At 46.5% G+C, this 21,037-nt stretch overlaps 1 protein-coding gene across 1 annotated transcript; it reads right to left on the reverse strand.

The window, feature by feature from the left end:
• Positions 1 to 244: 244 nt before the first annotated feature.
• On the reverse strand, positions 245 to 20,756 carry kif28 (kinesin family member 28). Its single transcript, XM_038967351.1, has 25 exons — positions 20,682 to 20,756; positions 20,279 to 20,470; positions 14,311 to 14,514; positions 14,040 to 14,075; positions 13,802 to 13,921; positions 12,759 to 12,866; positions 12,196 to 12,350; positions 11,946 to 12,057; positions 11,476 to 11,543; positions 11,242 to 11,384; positions 10,946 to 11,067; positions 10,766 to 10,856; positions 10,502 to 10,562; positions 10,137 to 10,260; positions 9,034 to 9,178; positions 8,572 to 8,690; positions 7,747 to 7,854; positions 2,606 to 2,827; positions 2,453 to 2,523; positions 1,919 to 2,053; positions 1,632 to 1,798; positions 1,047 to 1,144; positions 764 to 899; positions 514 to 665; positions 245 to 403 (listed from the first exon to the last, which is right to left on the reverse strand). The coding sequence occupies exons 1-25, from the start codon at positions 20,754 to 20,756 to the stop codon at positions 245 to 247; spliced, it is 3,123 nt and encodes a 1,040-aa protein (XP_038823279.1).
• Positions 20,757 to 21,037: the final 281 nt, after the last annotated feature.

Below are 21,037 nucleotides of genomic sequence, written 5' to 3' on the forward strand. Positions count from 1 at the left end.
CCTTTTCCTCTTGGCACTTGTGTAAATCTGAAGGGATTGAAAATATGAAAGCAATATGTTGAAACTCCCACCCAGCCAATCATTCAGCAAGGTGGAAGTACAGCACATTTTTACCTATCAGATCCTTTCATATCTACATGAAGCGCCCTGGCCATAGAGGTTGTGTCCAGGGGTCAATTGGGCATTACATTAGTTTGATGGGGGAGTTCCAGTTGTTCCGTTCAGGACTAGACGAGGATGGGGGTCAGGACCAGATTCCTGAGCGTTCCCGTTTGCGTCGTACAATGGCGGCCACATCCTGTTTGAGAGAGGAGACGCTCTGCTCCAGCAGCTCTGAGAAATCACGCAGCAGACCACCCTGCTCATCCACAAACAGCCTGAGACCCAAGAGATCTGACTCCTCCTGGAACACACACACACAATGTACAGTATATGCAGAAACACACACAAACACACTGATCTTAGATCAGTCAGTAGGTAAGTAGATTGATTCATTGACTGATTGATACATACACTGGGCCTGTGCCTGCGCAGGCGCTGCAGTTGAACCCTGACAGAGGTCATGCTGTGGTAGAAGACCTTCAGGGCGCGGGCGAACTCTGCATCACAGCTGGGCCGCAGACTGCTGCCCCGCCTCTCTGACCGACCACGTCCCCACTCTGCTCCTACACAGAGAGAGTGAGTGAGAGAGTGAGTGATTGAGTGAGAGAGTGAGTGAGTGAGTGAGTGAGAGAACAGTTCAGTTGTTTAGTGCATGTCTGACCGGTCCTAGTTGTATTGAGCTGATCCCTCAGTGTGTTGTTCTCTGTCTTCAGTGCAGCGTTAGTGTTCCTCAGCTCCTCTACATCCTGCTGTAGAGCCCTCAGAGAGCAGCTCAGCTCTGAGCCAGGGTCCACTGTCTGCAACACACACACACACACACACACTATAGTGGATACACATACTATTTAACCCTTTGAGGTCTCATGTAAATCTATAAGCCTGTCCTACAAATATGACAAATTCTAAATCTCTGAGTGGTGTACAGATGTCTGATGTAGACTCACAGTAGCTGTCTCAGTTGCGCCAGCGTGGTCGATGATGAAGCATCCCTCTGGAGTCATCCTCACTCCCTCCAGAGACGACACCAAGTCTCTACATCCCTCTGGACAGGAAAGTATCAAGCGTTATTCAGGTGTACATGTATGTGTGGCAGATGGGATCTGTGAAACTCACTCCTCAGCCTGAAGTGTCTCCACTTGCGCTGCGGCATAGCTAGCTTTTCATGGGCGTGGCTGGGTAAGATGCTTCAGGATGGCAGTCAAGTGTGATTGCGAGGCAGAGGTCCTGCGTTCAATCATCGGTATGAGCCGAATCAGGAGAAAGGGGTACTCGCCAAGCAAGCAGCATGACGTCCTTTACACATGCATACAGTATGAATACAGTACGAGTTCCAAGTCGGCAAGTCCCAGGCTTACCCTTACTCTCCTGGGCCCAGGTTTGTAGGCGAGCCTCAGGCTTACCCTTACTGGGCTCAGGTTTGTAGGCAAGTCCCAGGCTTACCCTTACTGTGCGCAGGTTTGTAAGCGAGTCCCAGGTTTACAGTTACTATCCTGGGCTCAGGTTTGTAGGCAATTCCCAGGCTTACTTACCCTGTAGGCCCCAGAGCTCCAGCACCAGGGCGCTGGTCTGCAGGTGTTCTAGCAGGCCTTGGGAGGTGTGCAGAGAGGTGAAGTGGACCCGCTGGTCCAGCAGGGGGTTGACATTGTGCCACACGGCCGGAGTGTAGAGGGGCTGGGCACTGTCGAACATCCTGAACCTGGCAGGGGAAAGGTGACGTCAGTTATTTAACCTTCATTTCTCAAGGCAAGTCAATTAAGAACAAATACTTATTAATACTAAAGAACAAATACCACCCCCAAACCTCTAGCCCACTCACCCTATCTGAACGCCTCTGTTCCTGGCCTGTTGGACCCAGCGCAGGCCACAGCACTGATCCAGGACCAGCTGGAAGTCCAGCCGTTTCCCCAGTAGCTCAGAGGGGTCGATCAGGATGTCATCCTCCCCCAGAGTCCTGGACACAGGAGGGCCAGGGGCCATATGTATCAAACCTCTCAGAGTGCTGTTTTAGGATCAGTTTTGCCTTTTAGATCACGATGAATAACATTACATGGACAGGGACCTGATCCTGGATCAGCACTCTGAAATGCTTGATACATATGGCCACTGGCTACATAAAGTATCTAACACCCCTGATTCAACTAGCCAACCATTCATGTTCTTCTTCACGTTATTCTAGACTGCAATTATTTAAATCTGGGTTGTGTTCATTAGGGCACAACATAGAAAAATAAAAATTAAGATCTGAGTTCTAATTGGACAAGTTCAGGTTCAAAACGTTTTCTCTGTCCGTACTGAACACAACCCGGTAAAGTGTCTGCCTCCCATTCTTCTGTAATGTAATGTTACCCACAGTCCTGTGTGGCTGCATGGTAGAAGCTGAGCCTGCAGTATGGCCTCCTCAGTGCCCTCTGACCCCAATACCTGTAAACACAGAGAGGGATGAGATTGAACGACGCGCGCACACACACACACACACACACAAACACACACACACACACACTACCTCCAGCTGTTCCTCCAGCGCGATACGGAAAGCCAGAGACTGCAGCCAGAGGTGGGCGCTGCCCAAGAGCAGGGGCTCCAGAGGATCCCAAAAAGGGTCTCTGTCTCTGGGCATGGGCGCCCTGGCCGCCCCCTCTCCCTTCCGCTCCGTATGGTGCTGCTGATACAACTCCTCCATCAGGAACTTGCGGTTCACAAACTTGGCCTTGGACCAGAGCCACACCTGTGGGGAGAGGACAACACACTCACCTGAGTTACACACACACTTAACTCAGCTCTATGCAGCAACACGGATCCTACATACACTATACAGTGCCTTGCAAAAGTATTCATCCCCCTTGGCGTTATTCCTATTTTGTTGCATTACAACCTGTAATTTAAATGGATTTTTATTTGGATTTCATGTAATGGACATACACAAAATAGTCCAAAGTGGTAAGGTGAAATGAAAAAAAATAACTTGTTTAAAAAAATTCACGGAAAAGTGGGACATGCATATGTATTCACCCCCTTTGCTATGAAGCCTCTAAATAAGATCTGGTGCAACCAATTACCTTCAGAAGTCACATAATTTGTTAAATAAAGTCCACCTGTGTGCAATCTAAGTGTCACATGATCTGTCACATGATCTCAGTATATATACACACCTGTTCTGAAAGGCTCCAGAGTCTGCAACACCACTAAGCAAGCGGCACCACCAAGCAAGCGGCACCATGAAGACCAAGGAGCTCTCCAACAGGTCAAGGACAAAGTTGTGGAGAAGTACAGATCAGGATTGGGTTATAAAAAAATATCTTAAACTTTGAACATCCCACGGAGCACCATTAAATCCATTATAAAAAAATTGAAAGAATATGGCACCACAACAAACCTGCCAAGAGAGGGCCACCCACCAAAATTCATGGACCAGGCAAGGAGGGCATTAATCAGAGAGGCAACAAAGGGACCAAAGATACCCCTGAAGGAGCTGCAAAGCTCCACAGCAGAGATTGGAGTATCTGTCCATAGGACCACTTTAAGCCGTACACTCCACAGAGCTGGGCTTTACGGAAGAGTGGCCAGAAAAAAAAAAATTGCTTAAAAGACAAAAATAAGCAAACACGTATGGTGTTTGCCAAAAGGAATATGGGAGACTCCCCAAACATATGGAAGAAGGTACTCTGGTCAGATGAGACTAAAATTGAGCTTTTTGGCCATCAAGAAAAACGCTATGTCTGGCGCAAACCCAACACCTCTCATCACCCGAGAACACCATCCCCACAGTGTAGCATGGTGGTGGCAGCATCATGCTGTGGGGATGTTTTTCATCGGCAGGGACTGGGAAACTGGTCAGAATTGAAGAAATGATGGATGGCGCTACATACAGGGAAATTCTTGAGGGAAACCTGTTTCAGTCTTCCAGAGATTGAGACAGGGACGGAGGTTCACCTTCCAGCAGGACAATGACCCTAAGCATACTGCTGAACTGGAGCAGTTTTGCCTTGAAGAATGGGCAAAAATCCCAGTGGCTAGATGTGCCAAGCTTATAGATACAGTGGGGCAAAAAGGTATTTAGTCAGCCACCAATTGTGCAAGTTCTCCCACTTAAAAAGATGAGAGAGGCCTGTAATTTTCATCATAGGTACACTTCAACTATGACAGACAAAATGAGAAAAAAATTCCAGAAAATCACATTGTAGGATTTTTAATGAATTTATTTGCAAATTATGGTGGAAAATAAGTATTTGGTCACCTACAAACAAGCAAGATTTCTGGCTCTCACAGACCTGTAACTTCTTCTTTAAGAGGCTCCTCTTGTCCTCCACTCGTTACCTGTATTAACGGCACCTGTTTGAACTTGTTATCAGTATAAAAGACACCTGTCCACAACCTCAAACAGTCACACTCCAAACTCCACTATGGCCAAGACCAAAGAGCTGTCAAAGGACACCAGAAACAAAATTGTAGACCTGCACCAGGCTGGGAAGACTGAATCTGCAATAGGTAAGCAGCTTGGTTTGAAGAAATCAACTGTGGGAGTAATTATTAGGAAATGGAAGACTTACAAGACCACTGATAATCTCCCTCGATCTGGGGCTCCACGCAAGATCTCACCCCGTGGGGTCAAAATGATCACAAGAACGGTGAGCAAAAATCCCAGAACCACACGGGGGGACCTAGTGAATGACCTGCAGAGAGCTGGGACCAAAGTAACAAAGCCTACCATCAGTAACACACTACGCCACCAGGGACTCAAATCCTGCAGTGCCAGACGTGTCCCCCTGCTTAAGCCAGTACATGTCCAGGCCCGTCTGAAGTTTGCTAGAGAGCATTTGGATGATCCAGAAGAAGATTGGGAGAATGTCATATGGTCAGATGAAACCAAAATATAACTTTTTGGTAAAAACTCAACTCGTCGTGTTTGGAGGACAAAGAATGCTGAGTTGCATCCAAAGAACACCATACCTACTGTGAAGCATGGGGGTGGAAACATCATGCTTTGGGGCTGTTTTTCTGCAAAGCGACCAGGACGACTGATCCGTGTAAAGGAAAGAATGAATGGGGCCATGTATCGTGAGATTTTGAGTGAAAACCTCCTTCCATCAGCAAGGGCATTGAAGATGAAACGTGGCTGGGTCTTTCAGCATGACAATGATCCCAAACACACTGCCCGGGCAACGAAGGAGTGGCTTCGTAAGAAACATTTCAAGGTCCTGGAGTGGCCTAGCCAGTCTCCAGATCTCAACCCCATAGAAAATCTTTGGAGGGAGTTGAAAGTCTGTGTTGCCCAGCAACAGCCCCAAAACATCACTGCTCTAGAGGAGATCTGCATGGAGGAATGGGCCAAAATACCAGCAACAGTGTGTGAAAACCTTGTGAAGACTTACAGAAAACGTTTGACCTCTGTCATTGCCAACAAAGGGTATATAACAAAGTATTGAGATAAACTTTTGTTACTGACCAAATACTTATTTTCCACCATAATTTGCAAATAAATTCATTAAAAATCCTACAATGTGATTTTCTGGATTTTGTTTTCTCATTTTGTCTGTCATAGTTGAAGTGTACCTATGATGAAAATTACAGGCCTCTCTCATCTTTTTAAGTGGGAGAACTTGCACAATTGGTGGCTGACTAGATACTTTTTTGCCCCACTGTACATACCCCAAGAGACTTGCACCTGTAATTGCTGCAAAAGGTGGCTCTACAAAGTATTGACTTTGGAGAGGTGAACAGTTATGCACGCTAAAGTTTTCTGTTTTTTGTCTTATTTCTGGTTTGTTTCACAAAAAATATTTTGCATCTTCAAAGTGGTAGGCATGTTGTGTAAATCAAATGATACAAACCCCCCAAAAATCTATTTTAATTTCAGGTTGTAAGGCAACAAAATAGGAAAAATCCCAAAGGGGGTGAATACTTTCACAGGCCACTGAACAGTTGTGGCCAAAAGTTTTGAGAATGACACAAATATTAATTTTCACAAAGGTTGCTGCTTTAGTGTCTTTAGATATTTTTGTCAGATGTTACTATGGAATACTGAAGTATAACTACAAGCATTTCATAAGTGTCAAAGGCTTTTATTGACAATTACATGAAGTTGATGCAAAGAGTCAATATTTGCAGTGTTGACCCTTCTTTTTCAAGACCTCTGCAATACGCCCTGGCATGCTGTCAATTAACTTCTGGGCCACATCCTGACTGATGGCAGCCCATTCTTGCATAATCAATGCTTGGAGTTTGTCAGAATTTGTGGGTTTTTGTTTGTCCTCCCGCCTCTTGAGGATTGACCACAAGTTCTCAATGGGATTAAGGTCTGGGGAGTTTCCTGGCCATGGACTCAAAATATATCGATGTTTTGTTCCCCGAGCCACTTAGTTATCATTTTTGCCTTATGGCAAAATACTGGAAAAGGCATTGTTCGTCACCAAACTGTTCCTGGATGGTTTGGAGAAATTGCTCACGGAGGATGTGTTGGTACCATTCTTTATTCATGGCTGTGTTCTCAAAATTGTGAGTGAGCCCACTCCCTTGGCTGAGAAACAAACCCACACATTAATGGTCTCAGGATGCATTACTGTTGGCATGACACAGGACTGATGGTAGCGCTCACCTTGACTTCTCCGGACAAGCTTTTTTCCGGATGCCCCAAACAATCGGAAAGGTGATTCACCAGAGAAAATGACTTTACCCGAGTCCTCAGCAGTCCAATCCCTGTACCTTTTGCAGAATATCAGTCTGTCCCTGATGTTTTTCCTGGAGAGAAGTGGCTTCTTTGCTGCCCTTCTTGACACCAGGCCATCCTCCAAAAGTCTTCTCCTCACTGTGCGTGCAGATGCACTCACACCTGCCTGCTGCCATTCCTGAGCAAGCTCTGTACTGGTGGTGCCCCGATCCCGCAGCTGAATCAACTTTAGGAGACGGTCTTGGAGCTTGCTGGACTTTCTTGGGCGGCCTGAAGCCTTCTTCACAACAATTGAACCACTCTCCTTGAAGTTCTTGATGATCCGATAAATGGTTGATTTTGGTGCAATCTTACTGGCAGCAATATCCTTGCCTGTGAAGCCCTTTTTGTGCAAAACAATGATGACGGCACGTGTTTCCTTGCAGGTAACCGTGGTTGACAGAGAAAGAATGATTCCAAGCACCACCCTCCTTTTGAAGCTTCCAGTCTGTTATTCGAACTCAATCAGCATGACAGAGTGATCTCCAGCCTTGTCCTCGTCAACACTCACACCTGTGTTAATGAGAGAATCACTGACAGGATGCCAGCTGGTCCTTTTGTGGCAGGGCTGAAATGCAGTGGAAATGTTTTGGGGGGATTCAGTTCGTTTGCATGGCAAAGAGGGACTTTGCAACTAATTGCAATTCATATGATCACTCTTCATAACATTCTGGAGTATATGAAAATTACCATCATACAAACTGAGGCAGCAGACTTTGTGAAAATGTGTATTTGTGTCATTCTCAACTTTTGGCCACGACTGTATATAGAGATTATAATCAAATATGGCTTTGGAAGAAAACCACAAGTGGACCTTGCAGTAACTTAGGGGTTGATAGTGTTCATAGCTAAATGGGTCAAGTTATGTTCCATGTAGAGATATGAGAGTCATCTAGTATGACAATATTCAGGAGGCGTGATTGACAGCATGGTCTCCCCACCTGTTTGTTTTCCAGTGATGTCACTCTGACAGCGATCTCCTTCTCCAAGTCATGACCTTTAGAGTCTGATAACGCCAGGTTCTTAATCTCCAGTTTAAATTCCACCCCCTGGACACATAAGTAGATGATTCATGTAATGGTTTAGCGTTACTCAGATTACGTCCAGTAGTCAATACAAACTGAAATCCAGGGAAATAACACTATATAATTCATTGTTATCTAAAAATTACATATTTTTCTCACAAACACAAGTAAAGGGACCTTGGTTTTAGGGATGTTGAGAATGATGGGGGACGTTGTGATCTAATGATGCAAATCTCTACCTTATGATCTAATGATGCAAATCTCTACCTTATGATCTAATGATGCAAATCTCTACCTTATGATCTAATGATGCAAATCTCTACCTTATGATCTAATGATGCAAATCTCTACCTTATGATCTAATGATGCAAATCTCAGGATGAAAATGTTGCCGCATTAACATGTAAACCATGCATGATGGGTAATTATAAAACAGAATGTCAAACCCATCAGTATTAAAGTGATACTTCAGGATTTGGTCAATCTACTTCCCCAGAGTCAGATTAACTCATGGATACCATTTTGAAGTCTCTGCGTCCAGTATGAAGGAAGTTAGAGGTAGTTTCACGAGCAAATACTAAGTAACGCTAGTAAGCAATTAGTGACTTCCTTCATACTGCACGCAGAGACATACAAATGGTATCTATGAGCTCATCTGACTATGGGGAAGTAGATAAAGGGCTACATTGACAAAATCAGGAAGTATTCCTTTAAAGGTATAATATTGTGTTTATCTGTCACCTTGTGTAGCTCCTGGCTCATCTGGTTGGCCTCAGCCACCATGGGCATCAGTTTGATGTAGTCATAGAAAACAGCCAGGAGACTAGGGTCAGTCTGACTGGGGACTGCACTGGAGTCACCTACAGGGGGAGACAGAGAGAGCGGAGATACACACATCAATTTCTGTGTGAGACACTAATATCTAGGTAATCTCTCTCTTTCTGTCTCGCACAGTAGCTCTCTCTCTCTAGGAGACTGATACTTCTCCCCGTTTCTCTCTGCCACTCTCTTACACACGCGTTTGCTCTCTAAAATGGATTATTCTACCCTTTCTCTCTCTTTTTACCTCTGTCACATGCATGCACACCCACACCCACCCACACTCCCTTCCTCTCTCTCTTTCTCTCACTCTGTCTCTCTCATTCACTCTCTCTCTCTCCCTCCCTCCATCTCTCTCTCTCCTACCCTGTGTCTTCTCCTCACACAGTGAGTGGAGGTTGATGCCCTCAGCGGCTGCCAGTTCAGACTGGAAGTAGTCATAGTCATAGCGACTCCAATCATCCCCGCCCCTCTCAGATGGGTAGCCAATGAACAGGTAGGTGCTGTTAGAACCCAGGATGAGTCGGTCCTAGAGGCGAGGGGGCAGAGGACGGGTTGATATGAGGGTAGGACTCAAGTACTTAAACCATTGTCCACTTCCGAGGGCATAGTGCATAGGATAGGGGCAGTGGTGGTCATCACAATCTGGTCATGCTAGAGAAGATGGGAGACTAACTATAGTGATTATTACTAGCTATACAGTGCATTCGAAAAGTATTCAGACCCCTTGACTTTTTCCACATTTTGTTAAGTTACAGCCTTATTCTAAAATGTATTAAATACTTTTTTTACACACAACACCCCATAATGACAGAGCGAAAACAGGTTTGCAATTGTTTTTGCTAATTCATTAAAAATACATTTAAAAAATATATATTTTACATAAGTATTCAGACCCTTTGCTATGAGACTCGAAATGGAGCTCAGGTGCATCCTGTTTCCATTGATCATCCATGAGATGTTTCTACAACTTGATTGGAGTCCACCTGTGGTAAATTCAATTGATTGGACATGATTTGGAAAGGCACACACCTGTCTATATAAGGTGGCACAGTTGACAGTTAATGTCAGAGCAAAAACCAAGCCATGATGTCGAAGGAATTGTCCGTATAGCTCCGAGACAGGATTGTGTCAAGGCACAGATCTGGGGAAGGATACCAAAACATTTGTAAATGTGATATTTAAATTGTTGCTTTGTTATTATGGGGTATTGTGTGTAGATTGATCAGGGGGGAAAAAACAATTGAATCCACAAATTGTGGAAAAGGTCAAGGGGTCTGAATACTTTCCGATTGCACCGTAAATGTTATTTTAACCCCTAACCTTTACCCGTACCTCTTATTAAGCCCATATGAAAAACTCGTGCCTTGTTCGTGCTCATCAGTTTTGACCATGATGCGACTAATGTCTGAACTGCGCTGAGTATGTGTCCTATAGTTCCACCTGTTTCAAAATGGCAGAAATAGTTTGATTCCATGGAGACGAACCAGGTGCTGCAGCTCGGTCTTCTGGGAGATGGGTGTTCCGTTGACAATGACATTTGACCCCGCCAGTGGGGTCAGGTACACCCTACGTTGGACGTTAATGAAAACAGCGTGACGCTCCTGGATCCTGAGGAGGTAAAAAGGGTTTATTGGTGACCTTTATTTTCTTTTTTTGTAACTATTTATAAAATGTATGTACCATTCCCAGACTGTCCCTTTTATTGATGTCATAAATGAACCAAACAAAGCAGCACCTGTCTGAAACGCAGTCCGAATTTATTCAGGTTTTGTGCTTGATAAAAAAGTGTGATGAATTCAAAGCCAATTTGCAAGTTTTCAAAATATTTTTGTGTGTGTGTCATACTCACCCTAGGCCCCTGATTGAGATGGACCTGGGTGAAGAGTCAGAGAGCCCTATATCCCACTCACCTATAAAACACACACACACACACACACACACACACACACACACACACACACACACACACACACACACACACACACACACACACACACACACACACACACACACACACACACACACACACACACACAATTCCCAAAGTCTTGATTGAGTGTGTGTATGTTCATTCGACCGTAAAGCTGTAGTCTGGGGCAGAGGAGAGACTCACCCTCCTGGATGAAGAGCTTGACCACCCCGGACAGCTGAGTATCCTCGTTGATGTTCAGGATGTACGGATGCATCTGCATCATCCTCCGCTCCTGAGAAAGAGAGAGAGACATGGAGAGAGAGGGTGGCGTGAGGAAGGGGGAGATATGAGGGGCGTGCGTGTGTCCGTGTGCACGCGTACCTGTGTGATAGTCGCATACTGCTGCTCCCAGTCCTTCAAGGCCTCCTGTAGATGTTGTTCCCAGAGCGTCTGGATGGCTCTGATCTGCAGCTCGTTATGGGTCAACAGCCGACGCAGCTCCTCTGGACACAACAACAACAACATAAATACAGCTACATATTAGTATACTAACACTCGCTCCAAGTCCCAACTATGCTGCCTTCGACATCCCTCCCCCCTATCTCCATCTCCAGCCTACTGGTTTCCTCATCTGCCCTCCCTCCTTCCTTCCCTCCCTCCCTCCCTCCATCTCCTACTGGTTTCGTCCTCTGCCCTGCGTCCCTCCTGTCCCAGGCGGCTGAGTCTCTGCAGGAGCCTGGCGTTCTCAGCCTTCAGCTCCTTCACCAGGCGCTCCGTGGGACTCTCGTTCACCACCGCACGGTTCTGAATACGCTTTGCCCTAAGGGGGGGGGGGGGCATCTGTGAACTGTACTGTATATGTCAAATACTAAGAGTTTTCTAACAAAGAAGGAATGCTGGGCCTACTGTACCTTTCAGCATATCGCAGGGTTGAGATAGACTCTTCATAGCAGATATCAGCTGGACTCAGAGCTGCAATCTGAGCATTCTGGTATTTAGTTATGACAGGCAGGGCATATGGTAAGAGAGCTCAAGACCGACTCACTTTTTGTGAGTTTACCCAACCATAATATTAACACATTTTTAATCACAGGATATTAATCATATCTTTAGATGTTAAGAGGTGCATGCTACACTCTTAGAAAAAAGGGTTCCAAAAGGGTTACGGTTGTCCCCATAGGAGAACCATTTTGGTTCCAAGTAGAACCTTTTCGGGTTCCATTAAGAACCCTCTGTGGAAAGGGTTTTTACCTGTAACCAAAACGGTTCTACCTGGAACCAATAAGGCCTCTCCAACGGGTTCTCCTATGGGGACAGCTGAAGAACCTGTTTAGGTTCTAGATAGCATCTTTTTTTCCTAAGGGTGTAGACAAATGGTTACCATGACAGTACGGCTGTTCCCCCCCAGGGCAGACTGCAGCAGCTTGGTGAGGACAGAGTCCCTATATGGGATATGGACTACTTTCTTCCCTACCGCTACATCAGCAAGGGCACTGCAGGGAGAGGAGGAGGAGGAGGAAGGAGAGGAGATGAGAGAAGTAGGAATACAAAAAGCAGTGCTGGATAAAATATATGAATATAGAAAAAGTTTTTGGTGACGTGTTGGCGTGGAGGGCAGATCTCTCCCTGACCTGATGACGTTGCCCAGGGTGGTGAGGCTGAGGTTGATGGCTGTGCCCTCTTTGAGCCGGTCGGCCTCGGAGCCTGACACCCGCTGTCTCTCGCTGCCCGCCAGGTCCACCAGGTTGATGTTAGACTGCTTGGTGATGCTCTCCTCAGAGAAGATCTGCAGAGGGACAGGAGAGGGTCAGAGATACAATAACAACACCAAGGGCCATATCTAACACCCAAATCAACCCCTCTCGCCCCTACCCCCCTTGGCACCTGTGTACATCTGAAGCACAGGAGGTTGGTGGCACCTTAATTGGGGAGGACGAGCTCGTGGTAATGGCTGGAGCGGAATGAGTGGACTGATGCTTTTCCATTTGCTCTGTTCCGGACATTATTATGAGCCGTCCTCCCCTCAGCAGCCTCCACTGATCTGAAAGGATTGGACAGATGTATCCAACAAGAAAAAAGTACATTCTGGCTTATCCAATGGCAAGGTCAAGCTTTTTCCATACTTATCTAATCCTCTCAGAGCAGAAGTGTTTAGGGATTAGGGGCTAGGGGTTGACTGGGCAATGTGACTTACCTGTTTGAGCTGGAGGATGATGAGCATGTGTGAGCGGCTGCTGTTGGCGTTCATGTGTGTGGTGGCCGTGGTACGCATCCTCGTCCCCTGCTCCATCAGCTGCTCCACCTACAATATATATATATCAATTAGATTAAAAATAATAATAATAATAATATTGATACATATACAGTGAGCTCCAAAAGTATTGGGACTGTGACATTGAACTTATACAATGACTATGAGTTTAGAGCTTTAATTTTAGGGTATTTTCGTCCGTATCGGGTGAACCGTTTAGAGATTACAGCACTTTTTGTACATAGTCCCCCATTTTACAGGACCAAAAGTTTTGGGAAAAATTCACATATGTTAGACTGCTATGTTAGAGAGTATTAAAGTAGTAAAAATTTAAGTATTTGGTCCCATATTCCTAGCACACAATGACTACATCAAGCTTTTGACTCCACAAATTTGTTGGATGCATTTGCTGTTTGCTTTGGTGAGTTTCAGATCATTTGGTAAATAATTTAGTGTGTCATTTTGGAGTCACTTTTATTGTAAATAAGAATAGAATATGTCCCTAAACACTTCTACATTAATGTGGATGCCACTACGATAACGGATAATCCTGAAATAATTGTGAATAATGATGAGTGAGAAAGTTACAGACGCACAAATATAGTACCCCCAAGACATGTTAACCTCTCACCATTACAGGGACAGGGGAGGTTAGCATTATTGCGGGGATATGATAATTGTGCATCTAACTTTCTCACTCATTTTTGTAGCAACACAAGCATGATGTAGTCTATGAATGCGTGCTACGAATATGAGACCAAATACTTAACTTTTTACTATTTTAAAACCCATAATATATGTGAATTTCTCCCAATACTTTTGGTCCCCTAAAATGGGGGGACTATGTACAAAAAGTGCTGTAATTTCTAAACGGTTCACCCAATATGGACGAAATCACCTCAAAAGTAAAGCTGACAGTCTGCATGTCGACCTCATAGTCATTGTATTGTTTCACTGTATGTAGAGATAATAATGACATGTTGCACCTGTGGGGCGCTGTCACAGGGGACCCTGCGAAGCGCCTCCACATAGAAGCCTCTCTGCTGCTCCTCTCGGACACGCAGTCCCCCCGGAGACCGAGACCCCCGTGACAACAGGTCAACCACCTGGAGGGGGAGGGGGGCAAGGGCTTGGGGTCAAAACCTGGACAGATCAGCTGTGAACTGTACATGTCAAATACTCAAGAGTTTTCAACAGGCATGACAGAGACAAGCCCAGACTTACCTGTTCATTGTAGATTTCCAACATGCTGAAAAAGACCTTGGGGAACAGAGGAGCCCATTGAAAATGATAAAAATCAAAAATGATTTCTGGCTGTGATATTAGTTTTTGTCTTCTTGTTTTGTTTGTGTAATTGTCCTGTGTTGTGGTTGCCTTTTGGTACAGTTTGTCTATCTGTGAGCTGTCAATGTAACAAAACAATGCTTATTTTTTAGTTTATTTCTTATTTGTTTTATAGATTTTTAAAAAAAAGTCATATTTCAGACCTACACACCTGGCACTGTCGGCTGTCCTGGTTGGCCCTGATGGCCTGAAACAGTTTGTCACAGAGGGTGGGCACCAGGCCCTTGTTGGGTCCGTACCCGACCATGGAGTAGCTCTTCCCTGAGCCAGTCTGCCCGTAGGCTAGCAGGGTGGCGTTATAACCTTGAAGGGCATTCTCCAGGATCCCCTCCCCCAGGTCCTGGAACACACTACCCTGAGGGGACAGAGAGTGTTACTGCCCTGAGGGAGAATATACAGAGTTACTACCCTGAGGGGACAGAGAGTGTTACTGCCCTGAGGGAGAATATACAGAGTTACTACCCTGAGGGGACAGAGAGTGTTACTGCCCTGAGGGAGAATATACAGAGTTACTACCCTGAGGGGACAGAGAGTGTTACTGCCCTGAGGGAGAATATACAGAGTTACTACCCTGAGGGGACAGAGAGTGTTACTGCCCTGAGGGAGAATATACAGAGTTACTACCCTGAGGGGACAGAGAGTGTTACTGCCCTAAGGGAGAATATACAGAGTTACTGCCCTGAGGGAGAAAATACAGAGTTACTGCCCTGAGGAAGAATAGACAGCGTTACTGCCCTGAGGGAGAATAGACAGAGTTACTGCCCTGAGGAAGAATAGACAGAGTTACTGCCCTGAGGGAGAATAGACAAAGTTACTGCCCTGAGGAAGAATAGACAGAGTTACTGCCCTGAGGGAGAATAGACAGATTTACTGCCCTGAGGGAGAATAGACAGAGTTACTGCCCTGAGGGAGAATAGACAGAGTTACTGCCCTGAGGGAGAATAGACAGAGTTAATGCCCTGAAGGAATATATACAGAGTTACTGCCCCGATGGAGAATAGACAGAGTTACTGCCCTGAGGGAAAATAGACAGAGTTACTGCCCTGAGGGAGAATATACAGAGTTACTGCCCTGAGGGGACAGAGAGTGTTACTGCCATGAGGTTAGAATATACAGAGTTACTGCCCTGAGGGAGAATATACAGAGTTACTGCCCTGAGGGAGAATAGACAGAGTTACTGCCCTGAGGGAGAATAGACAGAGTTACTGCCCTGCGGGAGAATAGACAGAGTTACTGCCCTGAGGGAGAATATACAGAGTTACTGCCCTGAGTGAGAATAGACAGAGTTACTGCCCTGAGGAAGAATAGACAGAGTTACTGCCCTGAGGGAGAATATACAGAGTTACTGCCCTGAGGGAGAATAGACAGAGTTACTGCCCTGAGGGAGAATAGACAGAGTTACTGCCCTGAGGGAGAATATACAGAGTTACTGCCCTGAGGAAGAATAGACAGAGTTACTGCCCTGAGGAAGAATAGACAGAGTTACTGCCCTGAGGGAGAATATACAGAGTTACTGCCCTGAGGGAGAATATACAGAGTTACTACCCTGAGGGGACAGAGAGTGTTACTGCCCTGAGGGAGAATAGACAGAGTTACTGCCCTGAGGGAGAATATACAGAGTTACTACCCTGAGGGGACAGAGAGTGTTACTGCCCTGAGGGAGAATATACAGAGTTACTGCCCTGAGGGAGAATAGACAGAGTTACTGCCCTGAGGGAGAATAGACAGAGTTACTGCCCTGAGGGAGAATATACAGAGTTACTGCCCTGAGGAAGAATAGACAGAGTTACTGCCCTGAGGGAGAATATACAGAGTTACTGCCCTGAGGGAGAATATACAGAGTTACTACCCTGAGGGGACAGAGAGTGTTACTGCCCTGAGGGAGAATATACAGAGTTACTGCCCTGAGGGAGAATAGACAGAGTTACTGCCCTGAGGGAGAATATACAGAGTTACTGCCCTGAGGGAGAATAGACAGAGGTACTGCCCTGAGGGGACAGAGAGTGTTACTGCCCTGAGGGAGAATATACAGAGTTACTACCCTGAGGGGACAGAGAGTGCTACTGCCCTGAGGGAGAATATACAGAGTTACTACCCTGAGGGAGAATAGACAGAGTTTCTGCCCTGAAGGAGAATAGACAGAGTTACTGCCCTGAAGGAGAATAGACAGAGTTACTGCCCTGAGGGGACAGAGAGTGCTACTGCCCTGAGGGAGAATATACAGAGTTACTACCCTGAGGGAGAATATACAGAGTTACTGCCCTGAGGGAGAATAGACAGAGTTACTGCCCTGAGGGAGAATAGACAGATTTACTGCCCTGAGGGAGAATAGACAGAGTTACTGCCCTGAGGGAGAATAGACAGAGTTACTGCCCTGAGGGAGAATAGACAGAGTTAATGCCCTGAAGGAATATATACAGAGTTACTGCCCCGATGGAGAATAGACAGAGTTACTGCCCTGAGGGAAAATAGACAGAGTTACTGCCCTGAGGGAGAATATACAGAGTTACTGCCCTGAGGGGACAGAGAGTGTTACTGCCATGAGGTTAGAATATACAGAGTTACTGCCCTGAGGGAGAATATACAGAGTTACTGCCCTGAGGGAGAATAGACAGAGTTACTGCCCTGAGGGAGAATAGACAGAGTTACTGCCCTGCGGGAGAATAGACAGAGTTACTGCCCTGAGGGAGAATATACAGAGTTACTGCCCTGAGTGAGAATAGACAGAGTTACTGCCCTGAGGAAGAATAGACAGAGTTACTGCCCTGAGGGAGAATATACAGAGTTACTGCCCTGAGGGAGAATAGACAGAGTTACTGCCCTGAGGGAGAATAGACAGAGTTACTGCCCTGAGGGAGAATATACAGAGTTACTGCCCTGAGGAAGAATAGACAGAGTTACTGCCCTGAGGAAGAATAGACAGAGTTACTGCCCTGAGGGAGAATATACAGAGTTACTGCCCTGAGGGAGAATATACAGAGTTACTACCCTGAGGGGACAGAGAGTGTTACTGCCCTGAGGGAGAATAGACAGAGTTACTGCCCTGAGGGAGAATATACAGAGTTACTACCCTGAGGGGACAGAGAGTGTTACTGCCCTGAGGGAGAATATACAGAGTTACTGCCCTGAGGGAGAATAGACAGAGTTACTGCCCTGAGGGAGAATAGACAGAGTTACTGCCCTGAGGGAGAATATACAGAGTTACTGCCCTGAGGAAGAATAGACAGAGTTACTGCCCTGAGGGAGAATATACAGAGTTACTGCCCTGAGGGAGAATATACAGAGTTACTACCCTGAGGGGACAGAGAGTGTTACTGCCCTGAGGGAGAATATACAGAGTTACTGCCCTGAGGGAGAATAGACAGAGTTACTGCCCTGAGGGAGAATATACAGAGTTACTGCCCTGAGGGAGAATAGACAGAGGTACTGCCCTGAGGGGACAGAGAGTGTTACTGCCCTGAGGGAGAATATACAGAGTTACTACCCTGAGGGGACAGAGAGTGCTACTGCCCTGAGGGAGAATATACAGAGTTACTACCCTGAGGGAGAATAGACAGAGTTTCTGCCCTGAAGGAGAATAGACAGAGTTACTGCCCTGAGGGGACAGAGAGTGCTACTGCCCTGAGGGAGAATATACAGAGTTACTACCCTGAGGGAGAATATACAGAGTTACTGCCCTGAGGGAGAATAGACAGAGTTTCTGCCCTGAAGGAGAATAGACAGAGTTACTGCCCTGAGGGAGAATAGACAGAGTTACTGCCCTGAGGGAGAATATACAGAGTTACTGCCCTGAGGGAGAATATACAGAGTTACTGCCCTGAGGGAGAATAGATAGAGTTACTGCCCTGAGGGAGAATAGACAGAGTTACTGCCCTGAGGGAGAATATACAGAGTTACTGCCCTGAGTGAGAATAGACAGAGTTACTGCCCTGAGGGAGAATATACAGAGTTACTGCCCTGAGGGAGAATATACAGAGTTACTGCCCTGAGGGAGAATAGACAGAGTTACTGCCCTGAGGGAGAATAGACAGAGTTTCTGCCCTGAAGGAGAATAGACAGAGTTACTGCCCTGAGGGGACAGAGAGTGCTACTGCCCTGAGGGAGAATATACAGAGTTACTACCCTGAGGGAGAATAGACAGAGTTACTGCCCTGAGGGAGAATAGACAGAGTTACTGCCCTGAGGGAGAATAGACAGAGTTACTGCCCTGAGGGAGAATAGACAGAGTTACTGCCCTGAGTGAGAATAGACAGAGTTACTGCCCTGAGGGAGAATATACAGAGTTACTGCCCTGAGGGAGAATATACAGAGTTACTGCCCTGAGGGAGAATAGACAGAGTTACTGCCCTGAGGGAGAATAGACAGAGTTACTGCCCTGAGGGAGAATAGACAGAGTTTCTGCCCTGAAGGAGAATAGACAGAGTTACTGCCCTGAGGGGACAGAGAGTGCTACTGCCCTGAGGGAGAATATACAGAGTTACTACCCTGAGGGAGAATAGACAGAGTTACTGCCCTGAGGGAGAATAGACAGAGTTACTGCCCTGAGGGAGAATAGACAGAGTTACTGCCCTGAGGGAGAATAGACAGAGTTACTGCCCTGAGGGAGAATAGACAGAGTTAGTGCCCTGAGGGAGAATAGACAGAGTTACTGCCCTGAGGGAGAATAGACAGAGTTACTGCCCTGAGGGAGAATATACAGAGTTACTGCCCTGAGGGAGAATAGACAGAGTTACTGCCCTGAGGGAGAATAGACAGAGTTACTGCCCTGAGGGAGAATATACAGAGTTACTGCCCTGAGGGAGAATATACAGAGTTACTGCCCTGAGGGAGAATATACAGAGTTACTGCCCTGAGGGAGAATAGACAGAGTTACTGCCCTGAGGGAGAATAGACAGAGTTACTGCCCTGAGGGAGAATATACAGAGTTACTGCCCTGAGGGAGAATATACAGAGTTACTGCCCTGAGGGAGAATAGACAGAGTTACTGCCCTGAGGGAGAATAGACAGAGTTACTGCCCTGAGGGAGAATATACAGAGTTACTGCCCTGAGTGAGAATAGACAGAGTTACTGCCCTGAGGGAGAATATACAGAGTTACTGCCCTGAGGGAGAATATACAGAGTTACTGCCCTGAGGGAGAATAGACAGAGTTACTGCCCTGAGGGAGAATAGACAGAGTTACTGCCCTGAGGGAGAATATACAGAGTTACTGCCCTGAGGGAGAATATACAGAGTTACTGCCCTGAGGGAGAATAGACAGAGTTACTGCCCTGAGGGAGAATAGACAGAGTTACTGCCCTGAGGGAGAATATACAGAGTTACTGCCCTGAGGGAGAATATACAGAGTTACTGCCCTGAGGGAGAATAGATAGAGTTACTGCCCTGAGGGAGAATAGACAGAGTTACTGCCCTGAGGGAGAATATACAGAGTTACTGCCCTGAGTGAGAATAGACAGAGTTACTGCCCTGAGGGAGAATATACAGAGTTACTGCCCTGAGGGAGAATATACAGAGTTACTGCCCTGAGGGAGAATAGACAGAGTTACTGCCCTGAGGGAGAATAGACAGAGTTTCTGCCCTGAAGGAGAATAGACAGAGTTACTGCCCTGAGTGAGAATAGACAGAGTTACTGCCCTGAGGGAGAATATACAGAGTTACTGCCCTGAGGGAGAATATACAGAGTTACTGCCCTGAGGGAGAATAGACAGAGTTACTGCCCTGAGGGAGAATAGACAGAGTTACTGCCCTGAGGGAGAATATACAGAGTTACTGCCCTGAGGGAGAATATACAGAGTTACTGCCCTGAGGGAGAATATACAGAGTTACTGCCCTGAGGGAGAATAGACAGAGTTACTGCCCTGAGGGAGAATAGACAGAGTTACTGCCCTGAGTGAGAATAGACAGAGTTACTGCCCTGAGGGAGAATAGACAGAGTTACTGCCCTGAGGGAGAATAGACAGAGTTACTGCCCTGAGGGAGAATAGACAGAGTTACTGCCCTGAGTGAGAATAGACAGAGTTACTGCCCTGCCCTCCTCAATGTATCATCCTCCTCAGCTAGGTACAGGCAAGAGAAGTATCTTCTCCTCCTCTCCTCTTCTCCCCCTCTCCAACTCCTCACCTGGTCAGCATATCGTCCTCCAGGCTCCTCAGGTACGTATAGGCCAGAGCAGTCTCTGGTGAAGCCGCTGTGGGACCAGTAGGCATAGTCAAAGCAGAAGGAGCGTGGGCTCTGGCTGTTCCGAGGGTCCTGGATGGTGATGATGCTGGAGGCCATAGAGATAATGCAGCGGCCGCCCGCGTCCCTCTCTCTCTGGGCACAGGAGGAGAGAGACGTGGGGGTGGGGGACCAGTGCAGCAGGTATAGTATTGGTGGAGGACCACATAGTACACAAAACACAGTGCAGATTGGCATGATAGCATGACACAGTCTGATGATGGATCATGTCCTAGAAAAAGTAGTAGGAGAGAAATACTAAACCGAACAAACAACTAGAAACATCCCAGATCTGTCCACAACTGACCTTGTTGAAGGGTCTGACGCGTACGGCCACTTTGACACAGTCCTTCCCCGGCATCTCTGCTCCTTTAGCCCTCATGATCGTCCCTGCTTCTGTAAGGGAAAGGCTGGGTGACACCCTGCACCCACTGACAGCAGCACCAGGGCTGCAGCTCAATAGTCTAGAGCAGCTTCCTCGTCATTGTCTTCTCTCCTCCATCTGCACTGATGTTTTGGCTCAGAACCAGACAGGTGAAATAGATGTCCTGAAATCCATCATCCATGTTGCTTTCATCAAGTCTGTATTTTCAGGTGAAGGAGAGGAGACGGGGAGAGGAGACCACTCCAGGCTATTGAGATGCAGCGCAGGCGAGTAGCTAA

Source organism: Salvelinus namaycush, chromosome 28, assembly GCF_016432855.1.
Source record: "Salvelinus namaycush isolate Seneca chromosome 28, SaNama_1.0, whole genome shotgun sequence".
NCBI classification, from domain to species: domain Eukaryota; kingdom Metazoa; phylum Chordata; class Actinopteri; order Salmoniformes; family Salmonidae; genus Salvelinus; species Salvelinus namaycush.